The 25,078-nt window shown below is 41.2% G+C and overlaps 1 protein-coding gene across 1 annotated transcript in view; it reads right to left on the bottom strand.

Moving 5' to 3' along the window:
- Positions 1-8,144: 8,144 nt before the first annotated feature.
- Positions 8,145-25,078, bottom strand: part of CWC15 (CWC15 spliceosome-associated protein) — a 17,202-nt gene continuing 268 nt past the window's right edge. The window contains 7 exon segments of the mRNA XM_010193862.1: positions 8,145-8,602; positions 9,311-9,347; positions 9,350-9,413; positions 18,500-18,610; positions 20,070-20,158; positions 21,066-21,178; positions 22,911-23,049. Of these exon segments, the coding sequence (XP_010192164.1) occupies positions 8,473-8,602; positions 9,311-9,347; positions 9,350-9,413; positions 18,500-18,610; positions 20,070-20,158; positions 21,066-21,178; positions 22,911-23,041 (675 nt within the window). The 5' untranslated portion in view covers positions 23,042-23,049 and the 3' untranslated portion in view covers positions 8,145-8,472.

Raw genomic sequence — 25,078 nt, 5'->3', positions numbered from 1 at the left:
TCAGCAGGAAAAGATGTGGCTGACTCTTAGGACGTTCAGGATATTAAAAAAAAGTCTCTGGTTTATTGTGATTTCCACTTAGAAAACACATCTCACTAAGAAAGGAATTCCAAGTATTTAGAGACATCTTGGTCTTGCTCTCCCATTTACAGCAGCAAGGACCAAGAATAACTCCACCGCAGCCAGCTGTGTAATGCTGGGGTAAAACCAGGGCCATGCCAGTCACAGGATTAATGTCTCAGAGCACTGGTTTTCAAGCATCCTGCAACAGAAATTAGATGTTCAAAAGCTCCCCGCTCCCTTTCAGGCACTTCTTGACTGACTGCAATTTCAGACACTGCTCAGCATTTTCCCACAGACATCGGGCGCTCTGGACAACTCACTGACAGCCCCCTGAACTGGCTGTCAAAAGAGCAACGACCTGTGCTGAGACCCTGAAACTCGTCCCTTGTGGCAGCTGCGACAAGTTCTGCTGAGCTGCCAAGAGCAGACAAGTCCATCTAGTCCTAGTTAGTGAGTTATCACCTCTTCGGCTAAGGCACCTTATGAGAGTGGGGAGAGCTTCTCTCTGTCTATGTTATTCTGCTCATCATTCCCATCTCCAGTTCAGCACAGTCCTAAATGCCCTCCAGGTGTTGTGTCAAGTCCCTTCTTGCAATCCCTTGTACCAAGGCACCTTGTGGCATCTCTTCTTTTTCTTGCAACATGCTCACCCCAGTTCTCAAATTTGATATTCTTGGAAAGAAGTAACTATCTGGGAAAAAATGGATGAAACTAAATAACAAACCCACTCCAAACCAACAAAAGCCAAAGAGGAGCCAGCCAGACAGGCTGCAGCAGTGTGACAAGGAAAGGTTTTGCAGATCCCATCTGCAGCCAGCAGCTGCTAGTAGCTTTCTATTAAAAGGAAGAGTAAAATTAAAAATATGTTTCTGAGACACATCACTGCTAATTTACCAAAAATGTTGCCTTTGACAATGTGTAATTTTAATAAAATCTTAATGCCAAAGCTGTAACTCCCCATTCTCAGGCTACATCCAGCCACAGTTTTGTGCTCTGCAGCTATGGTTGAGCTAATGGGCTGCTCAGCAGATGAATTCATGTCCCAAGCTCTGTTCTGCAGGAGTCTGACCTGGAAAGCAGAAGTCTGGATGGGTTGGTGCCACCCCAGGCACGTTCCAGAGGATGGTGTGTGCCCCCACTGTGACCAATGCCCCCTGCAGAAGTGTGGCGCAGATGCTGTCTATGCCAACACATACCTTTCTGCACCAGGGGCTACATCTGCTCCATCTCATTTCAGTGCTCCATGCAGACCAGCAGAAGACATCACTGCCCAAGTCCTGCTGCAGGACCACGCGTGGCCGACAGCCTCCAGACTGAGGGCCCCAGAGGTGCCTAAGCCATGAACTCGCCCAATGGGCCAACACTGAGCACTTCTCCCTCTCTCCCCTGCCCTGAGCAATATTAATCAGACTTCCTGCATCTCTGTTGTGACTCTGAAAGCCATCAGATGCTCTAAGGTGGGTCCCTTGCCTTGTCCCCCATGGTTCAGCACTGCAGGGGTAGAGGTGGACTCTCTTCAGCGTGAACAGAGCTGTGAAGAGCTGGATTAGTGGCTGGAAATAGACTCCAGGAGTCCTGATTACCATCCCCTGCTCTAATGCCTACATAACACTGTCTTGCTTTTAATCTTCTTTGGAACAAACGGCAGAAAGGGATATTACATAAAGAAGGACTTAAATTTGCTTTTATTTATTCTTTGGCTCCAGAATTTTCTAAAATTATTCATTTTCTCTCTGGCTGCAAGAGAGAATATACATATTTAAAAAGCCAGTGTTTGAAAAGCAAGTATAAATTGAAGGAAGAGGTGGGCATAAAACAGCTATGGATTTCAACGTCTATGAATAATTTCTAAACCTTTCAGAATACAAGATTCATTACCATTACTATCAGCCTACCTGTGCCTTCAACTGAAATTAATTCAGCCCTAAAAGTTTTAAACCAGAAAGATGTTCCAGTGAAGTATCATCTTCTAAAATACATCACAATATTCACCGCCTTTGCTGCACTGTCCGAAACAAGTCTCACAGTAAGAAACATGATGAATCCATATATTGTTGGTGGGAGTAGGTTTTGCTGGGAAAGGGTGGTTTAACAGAGTCCTTTAAGAGGTGCAGGTGACAGCTCACTTCATCAGAAGAAGGAAACACAACAAGACCCCAGCTCCTTCCACTCTTCCCTCTGGTGCTGACAACCTCCAATGCTGCCTGACTTCAGGCAGCCTCGAGCTGCAGCACTCATCCAGAGCAAAGGAGGCCGAGACGTTCACACATCATCCACACACTGCAGCAGTCCCAACAACTCCTGCGCCACCAAGCCCAAGTGGACCACCCCAAGGGACAGCGATCAACCCCTGGGGACCCTGTTGCAAAGCAAGCAGATCAACTGCCAGATCCATCCTCCACCCTCATCCAGGTTGAACTTACAACCTGTTCTCCCACTGCAGTAAAATCACCCATTTCCAGTGGAGGAGCAGCTGCTTGAAATCCTGACCGTGAAAATAACTCAGTTCAAAAACAAAGAGGGGGCAGATCCGTAGGTGAGGCAGTGGGCAGGTACCGAGGGAAGGAGGGCTCACTACTCGGCTCCCAAATACATTGTTTTGTAGGACTGAATGGTTTGCCTCCACCCTGCCCTTCACCCACACTTCTGAGCATCGAGGCTCTTCAGAATGTACAGACTCCATTTTCATAAAAGCTATCATAATATCACCATTGTAAGCTATAAAATTATATTGTAGTACAATTTAGAAATCATCTTTTCCTATTGAGATGCTTTCAACAGAGAGCAATCATGCTTACCTGTTTTCTCGGTTTCATTTTTCTACCTCCTGTACAGTGCCACTTCCCTCCACTTCAGAAGGTGTTTCTTAGGCGTGGTGACAAATTGGGATTAGGAGATATAATTTGTTTAGATCTCTTCCTTCTGGTTAGAGCGGCACTAGGAACACTAGAATTTCCAGCACATTTGTGTGTGTGTTTTAACTCACCAAGGCGCAGTTCCCGCTTGAAAGATCAAATTTTGGTAAGATCAGTGACATTAAGCTTCTGCTGAACTGCTGGTCAGAAGCAACAAAGGGGGGAAAAAAACCCACTGTGCACATAGACGCTTTTATCATATCCCTTAGGTAAAGTCCAACTCTTTGAACTGAAGCAATTTAAAAGCTGGACACAGTCACAATTTAATTTTCAATCTTATTTCCCTGCAAGTCACACTCACTCCTCCTCAGTTACACCCATGATATGCCCCCCTTGAAAAACAAAACAAAGTCAAGTCTGAAATTCATAAAAGCCAATCTGTGTGATGTCAGTCAAAGGAAGAAAGCAGCACAACGGTAAAATCTGTGATTGAACAACTTAAGAATTCAGCTGTATTTTAAAAATGTATTTAAAATTACTGACTCTGACACCTATGGAAACATCATTCTTCTTTCTGCTTATCCCAAAAAGCAAGAAAGAGAGCTCTGAGGAAACAAGACTTTCTCAGGAAACAAGACTTCTCCAAACATGTCTGTTTATGCTCTGCTTGAACCATATCTTGCGGACATAAAGTATGGTACTGAGGCTGCATTTGCTTTTATGGCTAAATATGACCATTTCTCAGTCTGCCTAGGGAGAAAAATATCTGAACTTACAACAAAACACAGAATTTACTTCTTTGGGAAAAGGATCCCAAAATTTTTCTTATTTAGCAAGACAAAATTTGGCAGGAAGTGTTCATGTTTATAAATATTTAAAGGGTGAGTGTCACGAGGATGGAGCCAGGCTCTTCTCGGTGACAAACAATGATAGGACAAGGGGTAACGGACACAAACTGGAACACAGGAGGTTCCACTTAAATTTGAGAAGAAACTTCTTCTCAGTGAGGGTGACAGAGCACTGGAACAGGCTGCCCAGAGAGGTTGTGGAGTCTCCTTCACTGGAGACATTCAAAACCCGCCTGGACGCCTTCCTGTGCAACCTCATCTAGGTGTTCCTGCTCCGGCAGGGGGATTGGACTGGATGATCTTTTGAGGTCCCTTCCAATCCATAACGTTCTGTGATTCTGTGTTGCTCTTGACTAACAACTAACTAAATTTCACCCTACAAGCTGACAAGAGACAGGAGGACTTCCACAGATAGAAACATTTCTGTGGGTAATTTTTATCCCTGCCCCTGAAATCTGTATTGCAAAGCACCAGACACTCGGAAAGAAAGAAAATCGGAGAAGCCCCTGCATGCGATTCTGACTTTCCTCAGCAGAGAATTAAGGCTCCAAGCAGCCGTGACTGCAGACCTGAATAAACACTTGAGCCTCCAGCACTTTCAGTGCACCAGCACATCCCTTCCAGGCTCGACTCCTACAGATCTTCCTTTGAAGTGAAGTGCTTCAAGGCAACAGCCCCCATCCATTTGATGGCTTGACCCTGTGCTCAGATCTCACCTCCAGCATGAAAGACTTTAAGGTATTTGTAGTTGCAGGAAAAAGCAGAGAGAAATTGCAGCAGCCTGATGGGAAACGATCCGTGGATGGGTGGAAGGAGGCATCAAGCTGTCACACCAGGCACCAGCCAGGCTGCCCACCAGGTACTCAAAGAAAAAGAGAGCAAGTGACAGATCCCCTCCGTCCCAGGATTTTATTTCAAACAAAATCCATGTTAACAGAGGAACTCATCAAAAGGGCTTTTTTTACATTTAAAAAAAAAAAAAAAATCTCCTTCCAGGCATGGGATGCCTACATGGTGCCTATGACTTTGCGAAATAATGAAAAATGCAGATAATAATTTTGCTGGTTGCAATATGAAGCTTTTAATATTCAGCCACCTACTTTAGGAAGGCAAATAAATCACAGAATGGTTTGGGTTGGAAGGGACCTTAAAGCTCACCCAGTCCAACCCCTGCCATGGGCAGGGACACCTCCCACCAGACCAGGTTGCTCAAAGCCCTGTCCAACCTGGCCTTGAACACCTCCAGGGAGGGGACATCCACAGCTTCCCTGGGCAACCTGTGTCAGATGCTGAACATTTTACAACCTCGTATACACACAGCACAATTATTTCCAGCTGCAGGACTATCATTAAGTTTTATTTCTCATACTATTAATCCCTATAGAATTATAAAACATATTCAAAGAGAAATTTTGAAAGACAAGGCCTTTAAATAAAACCTTAGAAGTTTAACTGTTAGTCCCATCAGAATATAGATCCTGGTTTTTGGTTACAGTGTTACACTGAAGATAACCATAAACAAGGGGGAAATTGTTCATAAAGCAAGTGGCTTTGTTTGGTGCAACCACTTATAGTGAGTTCAGGTGTTGCTTACAAAACCACAGGATTAAACAATCCTGACTGCTGGGAACTGTAAAATATTGCATTTCTTCAAGTGCCAAATGTTAACTTTCTTCCACTTCACCTCCTGGCACAGCTGCCTTGCCAGCTCCACTGCTTTCACTGTGTTATTTGTCACACTGAGCAGAGGTTCTTGGAAAAAACTGTGCTGGGAGCAGAGGCCTAGAACATCAGAGACTGATTTCTTTTTTTTTTTATTTTAAGAACTCAGTTATCTGCAGCTTTACAAAAACAAATGATCCACTTGCCTCTTCCTAAATGAGCTCTAGAAGCACAGTAGAAAATGAAGCATTAATACAGCATCGATACTGAAAGCACAGGGATCTTCTCTGACAGAAAGGAGAGTTTTACTGTTTTCCAGTACTGGTAAAGAAAATTCAGTAGTTAATGATGCAAAACCCATCATAAGATAAGGCTTGAGATTCCTTAATTACCGAATTGTATTTGTGCATTGCCAAGTCCTGGACTGTGGGTCAGCTTACACTGCAGAGGGTAAAATACAAAAGCTTTGAGTGGGGAGGTTAGAGATAAGATGTGCAAATCCTGTGGTTAAGCTGAACAGCACTACCAAAAACCCTCAAATCAAACTGCAGCCCAGAGCTACACAGCCCACACAGCTCCTTCTCCAGGACTAGGGAGGGAGGAAGCCACTGGAAAAAAGGACTGAGTACACCCATGCATTATGGACAAGCTGAAGAAAGGGATGTTCCTTCAGGTGTGGAGAACTGGCTGCATATCTGAAGACCTCGCCCAACACGGCCCATCTGACTTCTCAGAAGTACAATTTTCTCTAAGAAAAGAGCTACGTCAGGAACAGATGGTGGCATTACACACGTCTGATTGCAGGAAGGCACTGAACTGGCACTTCAGCTGTGTCTCCCCCCTCTCCAATACAACCATGCACTCACTCGCTCACTTTGCAGAGTGATGGTATCTTCCAATGCTGCGAGACCAATGTATTTTTTTGTTGTTGCCAAGACAACCATGCTGCTAGGTTGGACCTCAAGCAGCAGCTGCCTTCTCCATTGCCAGACCTTTACAAGTCCAGCTCTTCATTGTTTTCCCTTCTAAATCTACTGCCTATACACCAAGATTTTAGTAGCTTTAATTTAGAGAATTACAAACTACACACATTTTTCTGCTCCCCAAGAACCATTACCACCATGAGGCAGGTAGAAGTAACACAAACATGTATTCCTCTGGCAGCTGTGGGAGCTCACATGACCTGAAGCATGCTGAAAATCTCACTGCCAAGTAAATATGGGTATTAGCTGCTGGCATTAGTACACTGTGCATAGCTTAATGACAGGGTGGAAAATACAGCTAAAGCTAATGAAAGCTTTTATGAGATACTGGAGTCATGCTCAACAAAAATCTAAAACTCTGCTCTACATTTACTCGCTTGAAAATAATATTACTATGAAAAAGTGTCTGTAAGAATGAACTAGACTGAGCATAACACAGGCAAGGAAAAAGGCAAGAATTTTATATAAATGTACCCAAGTTCTGCCACTGTAGCTTTCGAGGTAGAGAGGCATCTACTGCACTTTGCAAATGTTAGGTTCATACCCAGTGCATCACTTGGCCAAGATTTCAAAGGCAACCAAGATGACAGAAGGGGGGGGGAACCCCTTCACAACTGAGATTTTTTTCAGTCATTCATATTTTATACTGTCCTGTTAAGTGTTAAGATGGACATTTAAGAAGTAAACAAAGTGTACTATGGTATCTTGAGATCACTTATTTAATAGAAACACTCACATGGAAGTTTCTGACAACACTACTGCTACTGAAGCACTCGCACACAGACTGAGCCTTGCAGCCATGCAAGGGAAAAAACCCCATGGTTCCAGAGCATTCCCAGCTCAATGCTACCCCCAAGCTGCTCTGGTTTACTGGGACAGAATTTGAGAGTCAGTTTTCACTTGAGGAAGCTGCAGTTTTGTAAGGACTAAACCACTCTATTTCATGGGAGCAAAGTTGGCAAGATATTTTTAGTTTGTGGACATCGTGGTATGCAGGTTGCAATAGGGAACAGCATCTTCAGCAGTCTTGAGATAAACAAGTACAGAAGTGAGGAGGAGTGAAAGCCAGGGCAGACAACTCAGGCTAAACAATTAGTAACTATTCCATACCAAAAACAACACATTCACTATAAATTGGGGAGTTCGCTGGGGACAGCCCTCTTCCTCCTTCCTGCTCCTTCCACCTGCTTCCTTCTTCCATGGCTGACAGCTCAAGAGGTACTTATTTACCTTTCTACCTGAGGCCTACTCCCCCACAATATTGGCTGAGTATAATTCTGAGTATTTTATACTATAACAGTTATTAATATTAGTTTTTATTATTATTAATATATTTATATTTCAACCTGTGCATCTCCTTTCCTTCTCCCAACTGCTCTCCTTGGGTGGGGAGGAGGCATCACATGGTAGAGCAACGGTATAAACCACAACACAGGCATTACCTGGTATGGCTCCAGAAGTGCTGAGCCAAGAGAACCTAGAAAGCAGGGCTGGTAAGAACATGGAGCTACCCCACCAAATCAGAACTTGGTTGGCAGCAAGAAGAAACTAGAAAAGAAGATTATTAACTAAGTTTCTAACCAGCTGTTAAGAGGAAGTCTGGTTTGCTACAGAAAGCATAGCTCTTTTCAGTTCACACTGCTTATATACTCAGCTATTCCCTATCTTTGATAATAGTGATAGTCACATAGGCTGCATAAGTTACAAACCACCATCACTATAAAGGCAGGTTGTTTTGGAAAGCAATTTAAACAATTAGAAGTCTTTATTGCAAACCAGCTTTTCTCTTCTACCATTTATAAGGTGGCCAGTAAAAGTAAATGCACGTGAACAGAAAAACATTCACAAAACACAAACTGATTTAATTAAAACTGAAAAGGAAAATGTACTGCAGGAATAAAAACTCCAGATACACAGCAATTACTACTTATGAAGCTGCTGATGATCTTGGGAAAGCACTTGGGAATTCATGGCCAAGTATTCAGCCTTCAATTCTGAGGGAGAGGGAGGAAACAACCATGATCTTCCAAGTCCTTCAGCACCACTGCACATAAAACTGTACTACTTGATATATTTCTCCATGAACTTCTTGTGAAATTCTGATCGCAGAGTATCATTCACAAATCTTTTGTCCTTTTTTGTTTCGTCTATCCCCTTGGCACAATTCTTGAAGACAACATCATCATCCCATCTGAAAACAGAAGTTTTTAACTTCAGTTAGCTTGCATGAAAATCATGTGCAATTTACAAAAATATATAAATGAAGTCTGGTCCTCCTATCTAAATGCACTAAGAACAACTCGTCATTAGGATTAGATCTTAGTCTTTAAGAAAAAAAAAAACGATCTATTTTTCTAAGCCAAGCAAGATGAGTACTGGTAGATTAAAGGTTATTTTATATTTACAGAAAATAACCACCATTTGAACAGAGCAGGAAAAAAGGTGAATTTCATAGCCCTAATTTTGATCCATACAACAGTAACTGGAATATCTGTAAAGAACTGTATTCAGAAAAAGGCTGCAAAATTTATTAATTCTAGTTACACTAAAAACCAAACAAACTAAACACCCAGACCAGCTAGATTTTAAAAGGGAGTATAACATCAAATTTCTTGAGGAACTTTGGTCCTGTTACTTTTTGTATCATTATGAACAATGTCAGACAAACACAGTTCTCAATCTCTCTTTCTCTCTTTTTTAAAGCTGGAAGTAGGAGTATGATTTTTCAGAGAAGCTCAACAAGACAATGACTGCACACACCGGTATCCCTACTGTACATTACACCACTTGTGACAAGACCTGAGGAAGGAAATAAAAGCCAACAGCAGTGACAACATTTTCAGACCGAGTAACAAGAGCGAGCAAGAGGATGGATATCACAGGGCAGAGTTCCTAGTACCTCCTCTTCACTTTGAAGTTCGCTTGAGGCTGTGCTTCAGCGGGTTCCCACTCAGAATGTTCTCCATCCGAATTCTTTCTTCTTCAGCCTTTTGCTCTTGTTCCTGAGAACCAGAAATGGATACATTACTTTTCCGGGCCATTTGACTCATCTAGTTGGTAGAGCTAAACATTATTTAGCTGCAAACATCCACATAGATGGAGCTTTAATTCCTAGCTCAGACTTAAGAGTGTCTGACACTTGCAAATGAGCAGAATAAGGACAGAAGCAGAGATACTCTAAAGAGCTTAACACTGCTAATAAACTGTCAATCTAGCAATAATTGTATCTGCTCTATTTACCTCTGATGTGCCATCAAATATTCAGTTAAATTCTAGCTTTACCATTTATGTATTTATTATATTAAGAACTGTACACAGATTAAAATATTTTCTTTATCCTTATGAGAAAAGAGAGTACATTATACAGTAATCATTAGGTGGAAGAAACCTTACAGCATGCTGGAACTTCTCTGTCTTCAGCAATCTGCTTGGGTTTTATAACTACAGCTTCCCTAGGGATCACTTAAAATGAATATTGAGAAATTTAAGGTGAAACTGAGCAGTGGATGTCATAAGACTATTTAAGAGTTTCAGTATTAAGCAGCAAAAAAAAATTATTCTTCTTGTACTGTCAACAGTGTGTAACTCAAGGCTAAGTGAAGCCCTGCACTACAGGCAACACAAGGTGGATTTCACCGCCCACGCTTCCAAGCTTTATTAATACATGTAGTGACTTAAATGTTCACAGACTTCAAAATGAATATGAAATATTCATTTTACATCAACATACTCTTCCACAACCATCCATATACACTATAAGGCTTGCTCTTTGATGAAGTAACAGAAAGCAGAGAAAAATAATTCTTTAATTTGGAAGACTAACTAGGTCTCCTGCTCCCTGTATGCTGAAGCATGGTCTGAAGACAATCTAGTTAAAAAATGCACCGAAGTCTCATTTGCACCGCTGGAGATTCAAGCCATGGCTTTTAAAAATGATATAAACTAAAGACAAAGTGATCACAAGGTTGTTGTTTGTCTATTTCTCTCCAAAACTGCAGAAAATTCATGGCTGAAAGCAGCTATGGGATCCCAAAAGAGGAAATGTTTTTCTTGATGATAGCATTTACAAGATTTAAGTGCTAACCCTGAACACTGATACTAGCCAGAGTTCTCTAGCTTCAAACACTTAATCAGTACTAAGTGATGTATTACTAAAACTATCTACAATTTACAATGTTTTTCAATTGGACTGATCAGGTATGCAAACTACTCCTATTAAACACCCCAGCCCTCTTAAGAACAACAGCAACTTACCATACATACGAATACCAGATGATGCAGGATCACTGGTAGATTTTACCTTTCAGAATCTTCTCAAGTTTTAGTTAGGAAAGACCACCTACCATTACACTGCTTCTCACAAATAAAGTTTGAAACCAGCTGCAGTTAATTGTCAATAGGATGGGAAAAGCTCTCCAAAAGGGCATAGTGCTTAACAACATGGCACAGCTTCAGGACAAGCCCTGCAATGACCTTATTAAAACATGTGCATAGGCAAAACTTGCCCTTCCTGCTGTATCCATGGAGCTTTAACACAAACTGCAGTAGTTAGAAATTATTAACACAAATAAAGTAAATTTTTGTATTTTCAAACATAGCTCTAAATCCAAGATTTGCATTCCAGCTTCAGTTGTTATTACCACCCCAATAAATAAGGAAACACAAGAGAGCAGAAACACTTGATATGGAACAGCAATTTCCCCCATACTAGAAATACAAACTCAAATTACGCATTTCTTTCCTCTGTGGATTACATTACACAAAGAAATGTGTGCAGCTTCTGCACAGGATGCCAGCCTTTGATTTACCATCTTCTTGCCCATAACATGGATAGGTCAACAGCAGTGAAGTCCCATTTATTGCAGTCTGTGCCATGTGTTCCCACCAGAAGTCAAGCAGCTCTCAGACACAGCACATGCATGCAAAGCACCAATTTGAAAGCCAGCAACATCTAGGATACTGACACAACCAGAAAAACCCAAAAAAACCCAAAAAAACCCCGAAGAAACCAAACCAGCATTGATTTTCAGGTACCTCCCAAGAGGTGATCAGGTTCTATTTAAGCCTATTAGGCAAATTATGAAAAAAAAAAAAAAGAGAAAAAAGTAGTTCAAATATTGCACAGGCTGCAAGCATGTGAAGTGTTTTCTGTGTTGTCCAAAACAAGGTGGGCTCTATCTCGTTAAATTTAATCTCTGATACTCCATTAAGAGTGTGACTTTGAAAAGACAAGAGGTCTGCAACTTGGGACAAATCTTAAAAACAAATTAAGCTATGAGGGAAAAAAAGCACACTGGACTATACCCAAAGGAAGCTAGTACTAATAACAGCTCTGTAAGACATTAATATTCCTCTGTTGACAAACGCTTCTGTAGAGAACTTCTGCCAAGTCCCATATATGCAGATAGACCCAGCCGTTTTCCATTTTAGAGCTGAACTCCAGGGGAACTCTTTCAAGGTGGCACGCAGCACATGGCACAGTCTTGCCCTCAAATTTCTAAGGCATTAACCTTGGCCGTGATACAACGTTACTGAATGTGTGCATCATGCTCCGCTTTATCTGGGGCACACAGCTATCTCACGCTGGTTTTTTATGATGCATGAAAATGTATCCACACACCACTGAAATACTGAACTACAATGCATTCCTCACAGTGTTGTTTCGATGGTCAGAAGTTTGCTGGAGACAGCACCTTTTGGAGGCAATTAGAGTTCTTCTCCTGTGTCAGATTTAACCTTGACAATTCCTATGAAGCTGGTGGCTCCAGCACTCTCTAAGATGCATGAAGAGAAGTTAAAAGCACTCAAACAGCCATTTGAATTGTGAACATTCAGATTCACCAGTGGAAGATAAAGCCAATATTAAGAATCACAAAAAACCCCATGCATATGGTAGTAACTACTTAAATGTTCTTATTCTAGAAAAATTAAATGTGCATCTATGTGTAATAAGATTTTCAAAAGGCATGTTAAGCATCATCCTAACTTTGATCTGCTTTACATAGCTCATGTAATATCCTTCAGCCTCAATTAGCCTGACAGAGTTTGCTTTCTGATTTTAAAAAAAAAAAAAAAGTATTATCAGATGGAAGTGTTGAAGTGTGGTGATAAGAGGAAAAAAATAGAAAATCACAACTGAAAGAATACTTTTAAAAAGTGTTACACTACAAGCAGCAGTACAAGACTAAGAGCAGGATCTTGCTCCAGATTAGACACCTACATCTTGGTATCTGCTTGTAGGCATCTGAGCTCACATCTCAGCTGAGATCAAGAGAATACAACAGGGAGCCAAGGCACCTTCTGCTCACACTGAATTACACACACAGGACATCAACCGCATACCAGGCTCCACTGACTGCAGCTTCCCTGCACCACCACAGAAGCTGGGATATGTGAATCATACATTGACCCCAACTCAGCATTCCCAGCTCAACTGAATTCTGTCTAAAACTACTAATTGCTAGCAAAAAACCTACATTGACTCAAGTCAACTACAATTGCATTGGACTGGAGGGTAGCAAAAACTGCACTGTAATTAAAAGAAATGGTAGAGGCAAACCTGAGAAATTCATTTTAATTTTGCATGTATTAAATTATTAAAACCAATGATAAATAAAATGCTATCACTGAAGCTGTCAAACATTATTTTAAAGTGACAACTGTTACATAAAACATCAGGAATCTTAATTTATAAGGCTGATTTTTGCTATCGCCTGTCAGGGATGATGCAGAGCCCTCAGGCACTTGTGTGGCCATTTGTTGCTTCTCAGCTTTGCTCACAAATAAAACTCTTCTGTCTTTCACACCTGCAGAGGCAGCACAACTGGAAGTAGCAACAAACTGCATAAGCTTATCTTTGTCATTAAATCAGTCTGAAAGCAAACAGAGGACCAGTCTGTTGAATAAGACATCACCAGTTTTAGTTACTTTTTGAAGACAACCCAGCACACGTGGTAATTTATTTATGGCATTCAGTTGCTCAAAGCTGTGCTAAGTTGGGTGACATTTCGCTACAAGTTTTAGGAAACAGGCTAATTCTGAAGACTAGTGTTGAAGATTTTTTTGTATTATTTAGCTTCACTAAAACCTCCCAAAGATTAAAGATTCAAGATTAAAAAAAAAAAAAAAAAAAGGTAATTTCCTAAGTTTAGCATCTTAGAGACATGACATGGAGAAAATAGTAGGTGTAACTCACAGTGGTGTAAAGTTGACATTTACATTTGAGCTAAGTTACAGATTCTGGCCAGAGCTGCAGAATCCCTCATCTCCTGCCAAAAGAGGTTTTCATCATGTTTCAGAATTTTCCACATAAATCTCCCCCTGCCCATTCCTCCACTGAGAGCTGGGATGCTCCAGGCAAGGGAGCATGGGTTGTATCACATCAAACAGACCAGACATAACCTTCATAGCTCTCTGAGCTTCACACCTCGGAGACATGATCAAGCGCAGCTGTTCACACAATAAGTGGCTCTGGTTGCTGCAAAGCCTACATTGTTCTTTTGTGTTCTGGAACAAAGGCTTATTAAGCTAAAACACTATGGATACAACAAACCCACAACGGAAGAAAAGCCTAAGGGGGAGAATAATATCTCTACTCACTCCACTCACTTTCTAAAATAACACCTCTTTGCCTGCCTTTCCATTCAGAGAGATGAGGTATACATCTCTTTTTCTAAGCCATTTTAGCAAAAAATAAATTTAAAAATGCTACAGATTATTCCATCACTACAGACAGCAGCACTGTGCTCTTCAACAGCAGCACCGTGCTGCACCAGTAACCGTAGAGATGAATCAGACATCAACCACGTTGTAACCACCGTGTTAGAGGCAGGGGCAACAGAGCAAACAGAGCAGTGACATTATGGTGTGGGGAGTAACCGGACCGGCAGAGGGAATCCCATACCCCAAGGAAGCAGATGGAGACGCTGCTACCCAAATCAGATCTCACAGCCAGCCTGCACTATACAACTGAACTCACCATGTGGCATCACAGCTGGGGAACAAAAAAAGCAGACAAAACTGTATCAACCTTAACTAAACAATTATTCCTTATCTTGCAGTAAGAATAACAGTCCCTTGGCATATTTGTTTCTGACCACAAAGGAAAGAAAAACATTATTGTTACCATGGTTATTTTATTTTTTTTAGTATAGTTCCTACCCTTAGCACAGAGCAAGATTACTTTTACAGAAAGTGCTGAAATTCCGGAAACGACTCCATTGTACTAAAGTAAGTTATCCTGCTCAGTTGTTACAGAAGTTGAGTAGCTGAAAAAAACCTGAAATACTCACATTTCATTGAAGACTGGGGGAAAAAACCAACACATAACCTTATTAAATACTAATTTTTGAATGACAAACTATGGCAGCACTCTCTTTAGCAACAGAGAAACTTAATAATGCAGTGATCCACGCCAGTTACTTGATTCTATGCAAATCACTAACTCAATGCAATACAGCGATTCAAATAACTGATTGAAACTTCAAAAAATAAGAGCACAGAGTAATCACGACTTCAGATTTGTTGTCATTTTGCCCACAAGAGACATTATCATTAGTTCTTGGCAAGGGTAAGTATTGCTAGCATGTCTCAAGCATTTAATGAAGAAACATACCCTGACATCTGCTTTTGCTTCTTTATTGAAATGCTTTCTTAATTGCTAATTTGATATTCTAATTTTAGTTAGAGCCTTAACTTTAAAGCGAAAAGGCTAATATCTATCAAGACTCATTTTCTAATGTTTTATTTGAAAGTCTGTGACATGGCTAAAACACAGGACAGAGATAAGATCTATTTTGACCACTGGTAAAGTAATATATTCAGTTAGAGAAACACATGGTGAAATAAAATTGTAAGAAAACAAACCAAAAACTTCAAGCCTCTTCTCAGATAAGCATAAAATGACTGAATGTTAAAAGAGTTTTGCTGGAACAGCACGCATACATTCAGCTGCTCACTGGTTTGAGGTTTGTTTTTAATTATTTCCATTCACCTTTTAAGGAAGTGCTTGAAAATGGAAAACCAAGAGGATTGTAATGCTGAGCTGGAATAGTGAAACAAGTTTCCATTAAACGTACCCGTGGACAGTTCACATAGACAGTAGATCTAGCATTTGCAGTTTTAGACACGGAATTATTCCACAGAAGTGGCTTTCAAAGCTAAAATTTCCCGGTCAGCTTAGTGTCTGCACTTGTTAAGACCCTGGCATGTTCCAAGAATATGCAAAGACACGTTAATCTGTGTAAGAACAAAGATTTGAGAATTATGTGCCAAAGTGTGAACAGACATCCTCTCTGCAGCTTCCCTTCACCTTGCCACTGGTTTACCCATGGTGTCTGCTGCAGACAGCAGTGTTTCCATTGCTGTATGTGGATTAGGACTCATAGTGACTACACAATTAAGACTTTACATGAGATGTTATCCCAAAGTCAGCTGGATGATGAATATAAGGTTACTTACAAAATTAGGTTTAAAATACAGTTTGCAGTACATAATAACATGAAGCCTCATGCTGAAGGGAAAAGGGATTTATATAAAAAGGCTATAAAATGCTTTGCCAGTAACACCTGATTTCAAAGCCATGGAAAACAAGGCATAATCTAAACAGATTGCACCCCTGAAGTCAACATACAGAAGTGATCTTTCCTAAGGAGACCCGTTGCTCCTAAAGACTCTTGCCAAGGCTGTGCCCCACTTCGGTTTTTACTTTTTCCCCATCAAGGTAGCCTTAGTCTCCTGCTCTCAAAAAAATGCAAGAAAATAAAATTCCAAGTACCTGCAGAGCACCCACTATCTACTGAAGATGTCACTTTTTAAGAGAGCCACCAATCACTGAAAGGATGAACAGAGTAGGCAGTGAATGTGCAAGTGTGCACTACTGCACATAAGTAACTAATACTAATTTTTAAGAAGAAATAAATACATTTATTTTAGATAAGCATGTATGTATTCAGTATGCACAAAGCACTGGACACTATAAAACCTGCTTCTGGGAGAACATCCATGAAGGTAAAAATAATACCAGCTAAGAGACACCAAAATAAAACAAGTGCTATACTAAATACTTCAGAGCTTTCAGCACCCTCTAGTGACAAAATAAGAATTCATAGAGATCTGCTTTCTACATATGGAGAAGCATGCACTTGGTTGTCTGTGCCACAATTTACTACCATTATTTTCCTAATGCAAGTTTTCTACACGGAAACATCACAAGTGATGCTGTTTAATCTAGATGTATAATTTCAGCTGTCATGCAAAGTGAAAAATCCATGCAGATCCTTTGATCTTTTCTTTTAAGCACTGTGCAAGGACAATTTAACATAGAAGCCTTTCCTACACATTGCTACTCTTAATTTGTAGTTTAGTGAATTTTACACAGGAATACATGGAAGAATTGTTGCCAGTGTCCTTAAGTCACTGTCATACAAGACCACTGACAGGCCAGATGGAGAATCAAATATCAACAGTCTTCTACAGCAAAACTTTTGCACTGAAGCAGCATAGTACAGCTTTTAGCCTTCCAAAGTACTTAACTCCAGAACTGCAGAGCTCCCTGGTTTTACAGGCCCTGATCATTCTAAAGGTATATTTCTACATTGTAAACCAAAAGTAGGCAAGCACTACATTGATGCTTACAGCAAACACCAGTAACATCTAGGAGAGAATGATGTTTTAACTGCTACTCTTCATTGCCAGTTGACTCTATGGGAGAGCATTCATGAAAAATAATAAACAATAAGTGCATGTGCTAAACTACCAGAGAGGTTATGAGTAGTTCAGAGGCACTAAAACATAAAGCTGTCACAGAAGCCTTTGATTAGCCTCCTAATCGGTGTTTCATGTGTTTGTGTAGCATGTTCTAAAAAACCAATTCAGACTACCTTATACAAAGATGATAGTGGCGTGTTTTGGGGAGTTTTTTTGGACAGGTTTTTTGTTTATTTGCTTTGGGTTTTTTGCTTTGTTTTTACACTAATGGATAACCTACTTATAAAAATATACAAAACCACTCAAAACTGAAGCATACAATATTTTTCAAAAGCACTAAAACAATTTAAGCCCTACTCAAAAAAAAACAAACCCACTTACAAAAGCAGAAGAGGGAATGCTGCACTTATCCACCAATTCTGTTGCACCACCAGAGTCAGCGTGTTTCAGTAGTGCAGAGGAAATACCTGGATGCTAAACTGCTGCAATGCAGTGTTAGAGCCAGTACAGTTCATCCTAAATCTGAAATCAGTTTGACAACACAGACTATTCCCAGAAACAGTCCCTAGAAGTGCATGCATCAATCAGGGATTTTGCTAACACACTCCATCCAAACAATCTCTTACACCAAGGAGGTGTGAGAGCCTATGGCTTAGGATTTCAACCTGCCCATGGGAAAATACTCTCTTAACTCCAGGGGCTTCCCTCCCCTTTCAAAGGCACAACATGGTGCTTCTATCTGGAGAGAGAGAGAGTACAGGGAGGTATGAAGGTTACATGGGGTTAACTTCCCAAGTTCTGAAAAGACTGCCATATTATTGTTAATTTTTGCAGAGACATTTTAAAAATAAACTTGCCTGTGTATAATCATGAAAATAGTTCTGTTCTTACAGTTACAACTGGTCATCCTTGTCATGGCCACATAGCACCAATGCTGTGAAAGAGCAACTACTGTATAACACTTGCAGCCATAAGCAAAAACATCAAAAAGCACATACATTTTTATTTCATAAATAAAAATCATGTTTCTTGATAAAAACTAGTTAACAAATGAAATTACACTGGAGTGTAGGTAGCTGACTAATGCCACAATATAGTTTGGTACGATAGCTGTCTTCAGAGAAGGACTTGCATATGAAAATCACAATTATCTTGACTCGCTGCCTCTAAAAATAGTTGGGAAAGTGAATAAAGTGCTTTAGTGAGTAAAAGGTTCAGCACGTCTACTAAAGAAAAAAAGAAATCTTTACAGCAATTATTAGAAGAACAAAGGCACTTACTTTGTTTACCAGCTCTCACTGATCTTAAGTACTTAAGGCACACCAATTCTAATGAACATCACTCTGCAAAAAACAGATGCTCTTTAATGCTGAGATTTTACCTTTCGAGCCTGTTCCTCAGCTCGTTCTTTCTTGATTTTTTCCAGTTCAGCCAGAAGAGCTGCAGTGTCATCATCATCGCTGTCTTCCAAGTCCTCATCTTCATCATCTTCCTAATAGGAACAAATGGAACAAAAAGAAGACTGTTAATTTCATTTAATAAAATCACACAGAATCACAGAACGTTAGGGATTGGAAGGGACCTCAAAAGATCATCTAGTCCAATCCCCCTGCCGGAGCAGGAACACCTAGATGAGGTTGCACAGGAAGGCGTCCAGGCGGGTTTTGAATGTCTCCAGTGAAGGAGACTCCACAACCTCTCTGGGCAGCCTGTTCCAGTGCTCTGTCACCCTCACTGAGAAGAAGTTTCTTCTCAAATTTAAGTGGAACCTCCTGTGTTCCAGTTTGTGTCCGTTACCCCTTGTCCTATCATTGTTTGTCACCGAGAAGAGCCTGGCTCCATCCTCGTGACACTCACCCTTTAAATATTTATAAACATGAATGAGGTCTCCCCTCAGTCTCCTCTTCTGCAAACTAAAGAGACCCAGCTCCCTCAGCCTTTCCACATAAGGGAGATGCTCCACTCCCTTAATCATCTTTGTAGCCCTACGCTGGACTCTCTCCAGCAGTTCCCTGTCCTTCTTGAACTGAGGGGCCCAGAACTGGATGCAATATTCCAGATGCGGTCTCACCAGGGCAGAGTAGATGGGGAGGAGAACCTCTCTCGACCTACTAACCACCCCCCTCCTGATACACCCCAGGATGCCATTGGCCTTCTTGGCCACAAGGGCACAGTGCTGGCTCATGGTCATCCTGCTGTCTACCAGGACCCCCAGGTCCCTTTCCCCTACACTGCTCTCTAAAATCAGCCCTGGTCTGCCCAGCTAAGGCTGCATTTTGCTGATTTCTGAAGTACCTGGGTGTTCTAGCAGCAGCAAATACAAAAGGTTCATTTGTTCTTGTACAGTAAAGTCAAAAATATGTTTGTCCTTTGTGGATAACTGCAATTTATTTTTTGTAATTCAAATGCTATGGTAGTGCTACAGATTCTAGAGAATGGCTGTCCCCAATCACTCTCTAATCATTGTAACACAAGTCATTACAACAGCATGCCTTGAAACCCTGTCCAATATTATTGGGACCAAATAGAACAGGATTAATAAAACCTGAGCGTATTGTTAAGCCTTAGACCTAACTCCTAGATCTCAGCATCAGGAAAGGAGCCAAGAGCAGGAACCCACTGCACATGCAGACAGTGTATCTCAACAGCTCCATCTTCAGAGAGCTTTAACTAACCCAGTAGTTGACCAAGTCTAATAAGTCACCCATTCCCCATACTGTAAGTGGTATTTTCAGCTCCCTAGTTTTTGTGTGCTTTCCAAGAATACCATTACAGCATGGACCAGAATCCTCTGAACCACTCTGGACTTTCACCACAGTAGAATAACTGTAAAAGGAAGATAACATTGGAACCTGTCTTAAATCTTTAGCAGACATAAAAGTACACAGTCTATTAACAGCAAATCCTGAAGGCAGGACAATGAAAGACAACAGGAAAAAAAAGATACATACATCAGTAAGAGGATCATCTGCATCAAGATTTGCTGCGGGAATCTGGTCTAGCCGAGGCTTCTTAGACACAGAAGATGATGTTGTGTGTTCTATGGTGTAAGATTTAAAAAAAAAAAAATACTAATCACCTAATTTAACAGCATCTAATGTCAAAAAGCAAAAATATTCAAACAATTGCATTAGATACAAGCTTATGCTTACTTTTTCATCACTTCTCCATCTTAATGTCCATGCTAATTCCTCCCATGTGTATCCTCAAGGGAAGCAATTAACATCCTCAAACTCACAATTTGGCCTCCCAAAGCTTTTTTTGAAGTAATTATTTAAAGAAGAAAGAACAGCAGAAGAAAAAGCTGTAGAGAAATACCTTTATTCTATATATCCAACTGGAGCATTCCCCATTGAGAACCACACCAAAGCATTACTGTTGGCTAGTTTAGTCCAAACCACATCTGCTTTCCTCTGTCAGTTTGAAAGCCCTGCAATACCGTAACACCTAAACCTAAAGTACTTAAATTCTGTCAAGCGTAATACTAAAGTATTTCTCAAAAAACCCTTTGATTTTCATTTTAATTATCATTTCACTACATCTGAAGAGAACTACATACTTTAAAAACAGATTTATTGTTACACTGGTGCTGTAACACTAGAAGATGAGTCCTTCCCCTTTGCCTTCCTGTCTCGCCTGTCCAAGTACCAAAAAAGCCCTTTATTAGCTGTACACACTTGTTGCCAATTCATTACAATAATACTGTATCAGCTGGCCTGCACGATGGCCTTCACTTTTCCACTGGCTGGCCTAGATTTCTGCTAACAAGAAGGCAGCATGAAAGCCAGCAGACATACCCTTGCAGGTCAACAACTCTGAACTATCAGACCAATATCCTAAATTCTACTCTCATTACAATGTTGTCTGCAAACTTCTTACAACACCAAGTTTTGTGCAAAAGCAATGCCACACAAAGGTATTAAGATATTTTATTTCTTTGTTTTTACCTCTGGTTGGTCTGTCTCTATTTTTTTCTCTTGCAGCAACTCTTTCTCTCTCCTCCAGCTCCCTTCTGAAATCACGGTTACGCACCTCTTCAGGAGCATCTTGAGTGGCCTGTCTAAAACATGAGAGGGAGGGAGGAAAAGTCATGTGTAAATCCTCTGCTCTCCCGCAGCCCGAGCACAGTGTTCTAGCAGACATCCACAAGCATTACAGTCAACTTTCCTCACCATTTTATCACACCAGTCTCTAAGGCTCACAGATAAAACCAAGACTAGAATATACTTTTCATAAACTTTTTTCTCTTCAAGAGACATATCAGATAATCTCCCATGACCATTAAAAAAAAGTTGGGAGAACAGGCAAAACACTATGCTTAGTGAAACATACTAGAAATACAAGGGAAAAAAAGCCAAAAGCAACAGACTATTTATATTTGAGTCACACTAAGTTCCACCTAGAGAATGTTGATTTTTCCATGGAAATCTTGAACAGAACTAATTAATAAAACCAGCAGCAATTCCTTTCACCTTTCTGTGAACCCAGTGCTGGAAATAAGAGAGTCTGGAAGAAACCCAGACTTGAGTCATTATAAATACATTGCATGCACAGCCTGTCTTTATGATGAAGTATTTAATTTGCTTTTGTAAATAAAAACCTGAACTTGGAATCCCAGATAGAGCTGCAAAATCTGCCCCAAACCCTGTGTCATTCAAGTGAACATGAGTGGGACTGAAACACTGAACTTTTCCTGCAATGGGGTGGTTCTGGCAATTTAACAAAGACAATTTCGTATTGGGTACGTGGGAGAAAGAACAGAAGACACTTAACGCCCCCTCCAGCTCTCATGCACACAGAGGGATTTCTTAAAACATACATTGTATATTCCTGTAAATATTCGTCCCCACACGCTACAGGCTGGTGTTCCAAAACAGACTTCCGTTCAAAGAAACAAACCACAAGCAATTTTTCCCATAACAACAAAATGCATTCAACAGCACTTTTTGTGCTATTGATTTTGGTTTTCTTCAAAGCACTCCAACATATTCTACAAAAACAAAGGCAAAATGGTAAAAATCTGCACAAAAAAAGTGCAAGTGTAAAACCGTAACAGTAATTTCACTGACAGAAGTAACATCAGCTAGAGGAGAAAAACATTCCTAAGCTGACACACGGTGTCTAGGTGTCTGTATTACATTGGTTCCAGATGTGATTTCATCCTTCGACACTGTAACGAAGATTTAGTCTGGATTTCAAACAGAGGAAAATATTTGTAAGATCCCATTACCTTTCACAACGACTAAAGAAATTTCCTCCCCAAGGACCTGCATGAAGCACTTGCAGTCTTTAACATCAGCTCTTCTAACACTACTGCCTAAGCACTATCCTGCAATTTCCCTGCCTCTTCTTAATGCTCCTTCCCCAGTGACCCTTTGCCAAATATATAACATGGCTTTCCTGCTTTTAAGACTTGCCCAACTTCATTCCTCTTATCCCATTCTGCTCTGCAAGTGACAGCACCCTGCATGGCTCAGTCAGCTCCTGCTGTTCCCATTTTCTCTCTACTCCACTGCCCAAAATACTTGGTCTCCAAAGCTCATCTTCTTCTGACAATTCACCGCTGTAAGCAGTAATAAATACAACTAAAATTAAACCTCTCATTCAATCTCCTAGGTCTGCTTCCGAAACTTACACTTCCAGCCCACTCATTCAGCACTGCTGCACGATCTCTGGTGTCTGTTCAGTGCCAAGCACATCAACATCTCCTGTGAAAAACTTCAGAGTACCGCTTGCAACAAAAAAATCATTCCCAGCCTGTTTTGCCATAAGACCAAAACCCCAATACTAACCTGTATTTGATTTTAGTATGAGAAGGAAGGTCTCTGCTGGAGTATTGTTTGGATAGCTGACTTAAGTCTCCTTCACCTTTTCCTCTTCCTCCTCTTGCAGGTTCAAATGTTGGCCGTGCTGCTGTCGTCATTTTAACTACTACAGAATCAAGGGATAAAAACAGTTGTTACTGCAACTCACAGTGAAAGACACTCACCAGAAGCTACTTTGCTCCTGGAACTGTAGTGGCAACAGCAAGTCCCGCTACACAATACCATCATAATCCTCAACATTAAGGAGCTTTTTATTGACAGATTCTAATGAGATTTTCAAAACAGTCTTTTCCAATGTACTTGAAAGATGATACACAGACTCTATCAATAATATGAAGTTATGTTTGTAAAGTAAATAAAACAGCCAGCAGCTGGTCTCCTGTCCTTAAGGCACGTGGTACAGTCTTGCAACTAAACTCTCTCCTCTCCTGAAAAATGACAGCCAAAAGTGACTGCCTACTGGGAATGACCCCTCCATTATTCCCCAAACTGTATCTAGGTACCATTACCCGAAACACTTGCTGACACAGCACACCTAGGACGTGTTGATAATTAAATGCTGATGAAGATCACGCACCCTGAAAGCTCCAGTCCTCACCCTGGCTCTGTTCAGTCCTCCAATACAGGTACAGCACAGCCATTAATAGAGCAGCACAGTCCTTTGGGACTGACCCGTGCAGAGCTCCAGCTGGCCAGTAAAACCTTCTGAAGGGCTAGGGTTAACATTTCTCTGCTAGCACAGGACTGAGACAGCATTACCCTTATGAAAACAAAGCACAATTTGAAAGGCTTGGACAAACACTGAAGCTTTCACCAACTCTCACTTAGAAACTGCAGGGACTCATGGACCACCAGAATGTTCTAAAAATTGAAATATCTGATGCCCAAAATCACTACTATCAATTCTGTGGCAAAGCAGCGAAGCAGACTCCAACCAGCTTCAGCCACACAGACACCCTGTCAGCACGCACTGCATTCAGCACTGGCTGTCAGAAACTGGAGACCCTGCCATCCCAAACCACTGTGCCAAGAGTTTAGGATGGTTAACCAATGACAAAAAACCATGCATGAACAAGCAGCACAATCTTAAATCCATTATCTGAAACCATGCTCATTCCTGCTTCACCAAAACACGTGCATCCATTATCCACAGACTAAAGATACATAAGACACAAGGGAAACACATCTGCAGAAATGCATAAAGGCTCCAGTCCTTGTCATGTTAAAGGATGACAAGAGAACATATTGAAGAATGTTAAAAATCCTAAAAAGCAAAGGAAAATCCATTATATTGCTTCCAGTGCTTTTTGTTATTTTTTCACTGAGATCACAAAACACATTACTTCAGTACTAAAATAATAATTTGTTGCATCAGGCAGAACACAATTACTGCCACTGAACCACTACTCAGAAAAGAGAGCAAACAGACAAAAACACTTTTAAAAAGAAGTGAGACAGTGACCAGCCTTGGCTCATTTACCAAGGACTGCTGGCACTTTTCAGTGATGCAGCACAAGTCAGCTGGAGCTCAGGGAGACACTTTAGCTCTGTCTTGGCACAGACTCTGCCAGACCCATGATCCAAGAAACCCACTTGCTCTCAGAACTTATCTGTGCTAATTTTATATAGCAGAAGGATCCATGAATTCAGGTAAAGAACCAGAGCCAACGTGGCTACACAGTTTCATGAAGCATTAACAAATCCCCTGGAAACTGTCCCTGCTTCTCAGGTCAGTTTATATTCAGTTTGGGCTTAAAGGACCCAAACTCGATCTGAAACCACTCGGGGACCATCACATTGACCTCTGAGGTTTCAGAAACAGAGCCTTAGAGAAGCAGGGATGTTTTTTCCAACACGAAGACAAGACCGGCCACGCAAGGGGTGCCCGGGCTCGGCCTGTAGCTGAACTGCCCCGGGCACACAGGACTGTGCTACTGTCGGCCCCTCCTGACCGTCTTCACAGGAGAGCCCAAACCCAAGCACCAGCCCCGACCCCGGCCCCAGCCCCAGCCATCGTCCCGCGGAAACCCAGACCCGCAGCCGAAGCGGGGCCCCGGCAGCAGGCTCCCTCACACCGCTCGGCACCCGCAGCTCCGCCGTGAGCCCGCCGGCCGCCCCCTCAACCTCCCATCCTC

This window comes from Mesitornis unicolor, unplaced genomic scaffold (genome assembly GCF_000695765.1).
Source record: "Mesitornis unicolor isolate BGI_N332 unplaced genomic scaffold, ASM69576v1 scaffold12401, whole genome shotgun sequence".
In the NCBI taxonomy this organism is placed as follows: Eukaryota; Metazoa; Chordata; class Aves; order Mesitornithiformes; family Mesitornithidae; genus Mesitornis; species Mesitornis unicolor.
Note: the sequence above shows the minus strand (reverse complement) of the source record. Positions and strands in the feature narration are given on the sequence as shown.